This window comes from Hyaena hyaena, unplaced genomic scaffold (assembly GCF_003009895.1).
Source record: "Hyaena hyaena isolate Hyena2069 unplaced genomic scaffold, ASM300989v1 scaffold_86, whole genome shotgun sequence".
Classification (NCBI taxonomy): Eukaryota; Metazoa; Chordata; class Mammalia; order Carnivora; family Hyaenidae; genus Hyaena; species Hyaena hyaena.
In genome coordinates, this window is record NW_024080721.1 from 672,404 (window position 1) to 679,886 (window position 7,483).

General features: G+C 45.9%; 1 protein-coding gene across 6 annotated transcripts in view; it reads right to left on the reverse strand.

Moving 5' to 3' along the window:
* SAG (S-antigen visual arrestin) overlaps positions 1-7,090 on the reverse strand; it is a 29,854-nt gene extending 22,764 nt beyond the window's left edge. For 4 of the 6 annotated variants that reach the window (XM_039234478.1, XM_039234475.1, XM_039234476.1 and 1 more), the window contains exon 1: positions 6,702-7,090. In XM_039234478.1, the coding sequence (XP_039090409.1) occupies positions 6,702-6,915 (214 nt within the window). In that variant the 5' untranslated portion in view covers positions 6,916-7,090. Of the gene's footprint in view, positions 1-1,165; positions 1,227-6,701 lie in introns of all 6 variants that reach the window. The other 2 variants (XM_039234479.1, XM_039234477.1) reach the window with 1 other exon arrangement.
* Positions 7,091-7,483: the final 393 nt, after the last annotated feature.

Here is a 7,483-nt window from a genome sequence, read left to right on the forward strand (position 1 = left end):
CTTCTCCCCACCATCCTCAGTCCCCAGGGGACTACCATTTCTGTAACTTGGCCATCTCTAGATTGTTATTTAAGTGAAATCACACAACATATGGCCTTTGAGATTGGCTCTTCCCGCTCAGCACAATGCCCTTGAGATCCGTAAGCTGTGGCGTGCGTTGGCGGCTCATTCTTTCTCACTGCCGAGTAGAATTCCATGGTACGCATGTTCTGCAGCTTGCTTAAGTTTCTTCACTTATTGAGGGATGTTTTGGTTCCTTCCGGTTTGGAGCTGTCACACATAAAGCTGCTACAAACAATCGTGTACAGGTTTTTGTGTGAACGTGAGTTTTTGCTTCTCTGGGATGAGTGCCCAGGAATGTAACTGCTGGGTCATCTGGTAAGTGTATGTTTAATTTTTAAAGAAATTGCCAAACTATTTTCCAGAGGAGCTGTTCCGCTCCACATCCCCACCAGCAATGTATGAGTGATCCAGTTTCCCAGCAGTCTCACCACCATTTGGGATTGCCACCATTTTTAATTTTAGCCATTCTGATGGGTGTATAATGATATTTCAGCTCACTGTGCTTTAATTTGCATTTCCCTAATGTTTAATGATGTTGAATCCTGTTCAGTGCGCTTATTTGCCATACTATCTTCTCTGATGAACTGCTTTTCATGTTTTTTGTGTATTTTATCTTTCTTTATGTAGAGTTTTACTCTATTTTCTTAAGCTTATTTATTTATTTTTGAGACAGAGAGAGAGAGAGAGTGAGCAGAGGAGAGGGAGAGAGAGAACCCCAAGCAGGTTCTGCCTGTCAGCTCACAGCCCAACTCTGGGCTCAAAGTCACAAACAGTAAGATCATGACCTGAGCCCAAGTTGAGAATCAGATGCTTACCTGACTGAGCCACTCAGGCACCCCTCTTTTCTGCATATTTTCTAATTGGATTTTGTTTTTCTTACTGTTGAGTTTCTTTATATATTCTAGAAATGAGTCCTTTTTCCCCCCCCACGCTCTGAAATTATTTCCAATCAGCCAGTGCTCCTCGCTCATGTTTTAATTTGCCTTCTTACAATTAGATTATTAGCAAAGCTGATTTGAAAGAAATAGACAACTAGCAGTTGTCTGATGACTTAAAGGAAAACCAGCATTAAAATTACAATCTTACTACAAACTCGACTTACCCACAGGCTCTATTTGGTCAACATGGTCTATATAGTCTCTCTTTCCCAGGTAGATGGTTACCTGTAGGGAGAACATATGTGGATTCTAAATGGCCAAAGAACACTAAAGCACTAAAGCATTCATGTTAAAAATCAGCAACAACCAAAAAAAAAAAAAAAAAGAAAAGAAAAGAAACCACACACACACACACACACACACACACACACACAAAACCAAAAAACAAAACAAACAAATAAAACCCTGGCACCACAACAGCCAACACATTAAAAAAATTATTTTTTAATGTTTATTTATTTTTGAGAGAAAGAGTGTGAGCAGGGGAGGGGCAGAGAGAGAAGGAGACACAGAATCTGAAGCAGGCTCCAGGCTCTGAGCTGTCAGCACAGAGCCCGACGCAGGGCTCGAACTCATGAAACATGTGATCACACCTGGGCGGAAATCAGCCCCTAATCGACTAAGCCACCCAGGCGCCCCACAGCCGACACATTTTGATTAATCTTTCTTTTTTTTTTTTTTAACAACTGTTGGATTTTATTTTTTTTTTTTAACATTTATTCATTTTTGAGAGACAGAGAGAGACTGAGTGTGAGTGGGGGAAGGGCAGAGAGGGAAAGAGACACAGAACCGGAAGCAGGATCCAGGCTCCAAACTGTCAGCACCAAGCCTGACGTGGGGCTCAAACCCATGAACTGTGAGATCGTGACCTGAGCCGAAGTCGGACTCTTAACGAACTGAGACACACAGGCGCCCCATTGATTAGTCTTGAGAGGAGCTGCTGCCTGGCCCTGCAGCTTGCCCACTACCCGCTCTCTCCCTGCCTGGCTGTGGGGCAGAGAAAATGGATTGCAGGCAAGGTGTGCTCTTTCCTCAGCCCCATAAATCTGCTCCACGGAATTCTTCCCACCCCACTCCTTTGGACTGGTCCCTGTTCTCCCACCTTTTCCCACCAAGCCCAGGTCTGATATCAACCAGGTAACCTTGCTGAATTCACTGATAATACTTCCCTGGAAAGTTATATTTATGCAAATGAGGCTCCTCCCACAGTTAAGCCTCTTACTGCTGGCTGTGAATGAACTGGTTTCTCCTCCTCATTAGAGGAATTGCAAAGAGGCAGGAGTTCCAGAGTCCCTGAAATCCTACCAGATGAGCTTCCGTATGGGAACCCCTGAACCCATGCTCTGAGGAAGAGGGTGTGGGGAGCTGGGGACCAATGACCAGGGTTTCAGTCCTCTTCCTGTCTGTCTCCATGCCTCTGGTGGAGAAGGTCTCTGCCAGCCCCCTTTAAGGAAGCACAAGGGCCATGTTAATCAGCGCTCACCGCTCTGAGCCACAGGGCTGAAAGCGCCTTGATGGTAAGAATTGTACCCCAGTGTTCACAGCAGCACTCTCAACAACAGCCAAATCATGGAAAGAGCCTAAGTGTCCATCAACTGACGAATGGATCAAGAAGATGTGGTTTATCTACACGATGGAATACTACAAGGCAATGAGAAAGAATGAAATCTGGCCACGTGTAGCAACATGGATGGACCTTGAGGGTGTTATGCTGAGCAAAATAAGTCAGGCAGAGAAGGACAAATACCATACGTTTGCACGTATAGGAGGATTAGCAGGAACTTAACGGAGGACCGTGGGGGAGGAGAAGGGGAAAAATAGTTGGGGAGAGGGAGGGAGGCAAACCATGAGAGACTCTGAATGCCGAGAACAAACTGAAGGCTGATGGGGGTGGGGAAGGGGAAGGAGGGTGATGGGCATGGAGGAGAGCACTTGGGATGGGCACTGGATGTTATATGGAAATCAACTTCACAATAAACTATTTAAAAAAAAAAGAATTCTTTCCTTTTTCAGCCACAGTGTCGGTACACAGCAGGGCTCCAATCAGCACTTGCTAAACACACCGATGAGCAATGAGCAAGTCTGCGCACCCTTCCTAGCCCCTTTCATCCCTAAGCCTCTTAAATTCCTATTTTTATTTCCACAAACACCCGAAATCATTTCTGTTGGCATTCAGTCATCTCCTAGATCTACTCCTCATATCAGATACGCTGGAGTGAATCCCCATGCCTTCTAGATTATTTGTATTATTGATGAAAATGCCTGAAGGACTGCATAGTCAGGTGGCTGGGAAGGATGGTGTGAGGATGCTTTCTGGACAAAACAAATGAACAAGCAAACAAACATCAGTGTATCCTAAGCCCAGAACCAAGAGAATGCTTCTGGAAACAATGGTTTCATCTGCAAGTGAAGGGCCACCAAATGGGGATGCAGAGGCTGACGGTCCCAACCTTGAAGCTGTGGAAGCATTTTAAGCAGGACGAAAGACTGAACAGCATTGAGAGCACTTATCATGTCCCAGGTGCCAAGCTAAGCACTGGCTACATTATTCCACTGAATTCCCACAACTACCCTATGAGATAGGAATTAGCCCCATTTCATAGAAGAGACGACATTGGCAGCAGAGTGGAGAATGGATAGACCAAGGGGAAAGCCAGTTGGGCAGCTGACTGAGGTTGGGAGGAGGGAAGGGTGAAGGTAGGCAGAGAGAGTGTATTTTCTTCTCTCTCAAGCTTTAGCTGTGGAGGAAGCGGAGATGGAAAGGTGATAGGTTAAGGGGAGTTTCTTGGTTGTTGTCTCTAATACGCTTGAGTTCCGGGGCGCCTGGTGGCTCGGTCGGTTAAGTATCCGACTTTGGCTCAGGTCATGATCTCAGAGTTTGTGAGTTCGAGCCCCACGTATGGCTCTGTGCTGACAGATCAGAGTCTGGAACCTGCTTCAGATTCAGTCTCCCTCTCTCTGCCCCTCCCCTGCCCACACTCTGTCTGTCTCTCTCTCTCCTTCAAAATAAACATTAAAAAAAGTTTTTTAAATATGCATGAAATCCATCCTTATTTTTATGTTCAGACAAACTACTGGTAGAGAGGGAGGCTGATGGTAAGACTCTAAGGAGGAGGTGGGCCATGAGGCACAGGTGTAAATAGCATGAACCTTAGATGGGAGCAAAGGCATCCAGTTCTGCGGCATCTGGAAGGGGAGGGCAGAGAAGGGGCAGGGGCAGGTGGAGAAGTTGGGGGGCTGAACAACACAGAAGTGCAGCCGACATGTTGCTTGTTTGGCCAACAGACCACGTGCCCTTCTTCCTGGACAAAAGGTTGCCAATTGCATTCAGGGTTCACCATCCCCCAGGGGGCCCAGGCTAAGAGGAGGCCAGCTCCAGAGGATAATTCTTGGTCGGCCTGATCCAATGATGACCATCCAATTCCTTTGGCTTGGGATTGGTTTAGGGTGGGCATGTGACCGGTTTTGACCAATAAGATATGAGAGAAGTCTGCTGGAGGGCTACTGGGAAAATATGTTCCCACTCTTAAGAAGAGACACCAGGAAGCAACAGCCTCTTCCTTTTTCAGGAAGGAAGTGAGGATGAGACTCTTGGAGCTATGGCAGCCATCTTGCCCCTAGCTGGAGGACGAAGACCACAGAAAAGGGCCGAGCGGAGAGGATCACAGAGAAATGGGCCCAGGGCTCCCGAGGCACCATGCCTGGAGCTATACAGAGGTTGCAACTGGAATAATCGTAATATGTGAGATATTAATTGATGGATTTTGCCACACATACAAAAACTCTAAGTTTCTTGGTTCAAAGGATGTCTATCTAGGTGTGAGGAATTTAAAAAGTGGGGAAAAGATACGGCCTAGGGGGAGTGGTTCCTCTCTTCTGCCAGAAGTGAAGGCAAAGTGCGCTGGGAAGACACGAGCTGGGAAGGAGTCTGGGAAAGGAATGGTTGAGGAATCCCCAAATTATCTATCACCCCACAGCGAGGTCCGCAGCCGGGAACACAAAGGGCAGAGAGTGCCCTGAGCAAACCCGTTTCTCCTGTGAGGATCAGACAGTCTCCTTTGGGCCCAGGACAGGCTTAAACTTTGATAAACCCTAACGGAAAAAAGCTAAAGCTCAGTTTTACAAAGCACAGAAAATAGAGCTCTGAGAAATCCCTTGATGACCTGATTTCAGAGCTCCATGTGCTGGTTAAGTGTCTAAATGGGCCGATGATGACAATTCTGTGTCCTGCACATAGACTTGGTGTTGGAAACAGTCTCCAGGTTTAAGCTGCTTGAGTAAAGAGTAGACTGACCCAACTGTATGAAGAGCCTTGAAAGGAAAACTCTCAACCACTTCTGTAGGAACATCTGAGAAGTCAACTAGAAGAATGATCTAGATCCACACTTTCCAGTGCAGTAGCGACTAGTTACAGGGGGCTCCTTTGAACACGGCCATTCCAACCGACATGTGCTATAAACGTAGAATATGTACCAGGCTTCTAAGACTTAGAAAGTGATGGGGCTCTGGGTGGCTCAGTCAGTTAAGCGCTCGACTTTGGCTCAGGTCATGATCTTACGGTTTATGGGGTTCGAGCCCCACGTCGGGCTCTGTGCTGACAGCTCAGGGCCTGGAGCCTGCTTCAGATTCTGTGTCTCCCTCTCTCTCTTCACCTCCCCCACTTGCACTCTGTCTCTCTCTCTCTCTCAAAAATAAACATTAAAAAAAAATGACTTAGAAAGTGAATATAAGATGTGATCAATTTTGTATCATTTGCATGTTGAAATGATAGTTTTTTGGATATATTAAATATATGTTAAAATCAATTCTATCTGTCTCTTCCTTTTTAATGTGGCTGCTAGAAGCTTTAGAACAATGTCTGCAGCTTGAACTGGACAGTGCTGAGCTAGATTTTTGGCCCCTGAGAAGCCATCAGGTGGAGCAAGGAGACCCCATCCGTGGAGGCTGTAGGGTGGACCTTCCATTAGGCTTCCCTTCTATCTCATGTGGCCCTGATGGAGCCAACAGTGCCTTCATCTCTGCCGAGTACACAGATTGCCAGGATATTGGTGGCCATGTAGCCACAGTACAGAGCAGTGGGGGCTCATTCCCTTACCCAGTGGCCCTGAGGCCAAGTGAGGACTAAGAGTATAGCAGCTGGGGTAGGGACGGAAGATAGAGCTGCCTTGATCCAACTCCAGGGCTTTCCCCAGGCAGGCAGTGACATGACAAAGGGCCAGGTGAATTAGTATTGACAAAATAGTGTTTGAAAACATGTAAGTCATGGGTTCAAGGCCAGCCACGTAAAATTGGGGGCAAGTGGATGGGGACTGAGAGATGAAAAAAAAAAATTGCAGGTCTCAGGACTTAAATTCTTGATGAGACTGAAAAGAAGTTATGTTTGTGCAATTCACTCATTTGTTCATATCTCATTGATCACCCATCTCAGATAGAGATGGGAAATAGACACAGAGCTTCCTCAACCTCACAGGGTTTTGATGTTGTGTCTATTCTTTTTTGCTTTGCTTTCTTTCTTTCTTTTTTTTTTTTTTTTTTTTTTAAGTAATCTCTACACCCAACGTGAAGCTCGAACTCACAACCACAAGTTCAAGAGGTGCATGCTCTACTGACTAAGCCATCCAGGTATCCCCATGCCCATGTCTATTCTTGAAAAAACTCCTTAAAAAATTGCATCAAACCACTTGCTTCTGTACCACTTACCGATTTGTCCCGGGAGATCTTCTTGAAGATCACATGGTTTGGTGCAGCCTTGCCGGTCTTCCCGCTGGCTGCCATGTTGTCTGTCCCTGGAAGCTCCTTCCACCGTGGGATGGAAGTCAGGCTTTAGGGGGCTGGGGAAAGGTAAAACAATCCTCAATATACAGTCAAGAACATTCTGGGTATAAAACCAACTTGTGAGATGCTGTGGACCCATTAGACATTTCTTTGTTATCTGCTTGAATACCGATGTTTGATTAAGTAAGGTCTTTGTCTAGCTTGTATTACACTGCGGTGTGCTTTTTAAAAAACATGTGTTTTGTTTTTCTCGATAAGCCTCAAACGTTTCTCAGTAAACCTCACCTAGAAGTCCAGCTAGATTCCAATGAGAAGGTTTTACTTCCTGACTAGCCTTTGGTATCGTCACACTTAGCCAGACTGGATTTAAAATTCTATCATCACGATGTTTTATGGCAATTAGAATAGAGAAAGTTCCTGAAAACCACTACATAACCACTTCACAAATAGTATTTTCAAAATATGTGAAGTCCCCAGAAGTTCTGCCCAGCAGTTCATAGTTAGCTGTTTTCCCATCCTGTTCTCTTACTGCTCCCCAGCTTTATGCGCAGCGGAAAAGCCATCTTAGCTGCCCTACCTCAGTGCACTGAGCCTCCTTAGTGAGCAAAGTCCCTGAAACCACACGGAGAAGATGAGCCTGGGACAGACTGACCACATGAAAAATGCCTGTTGTCCTGACCCTTGCTCTGCCCTGTGCTTGCCCAAGT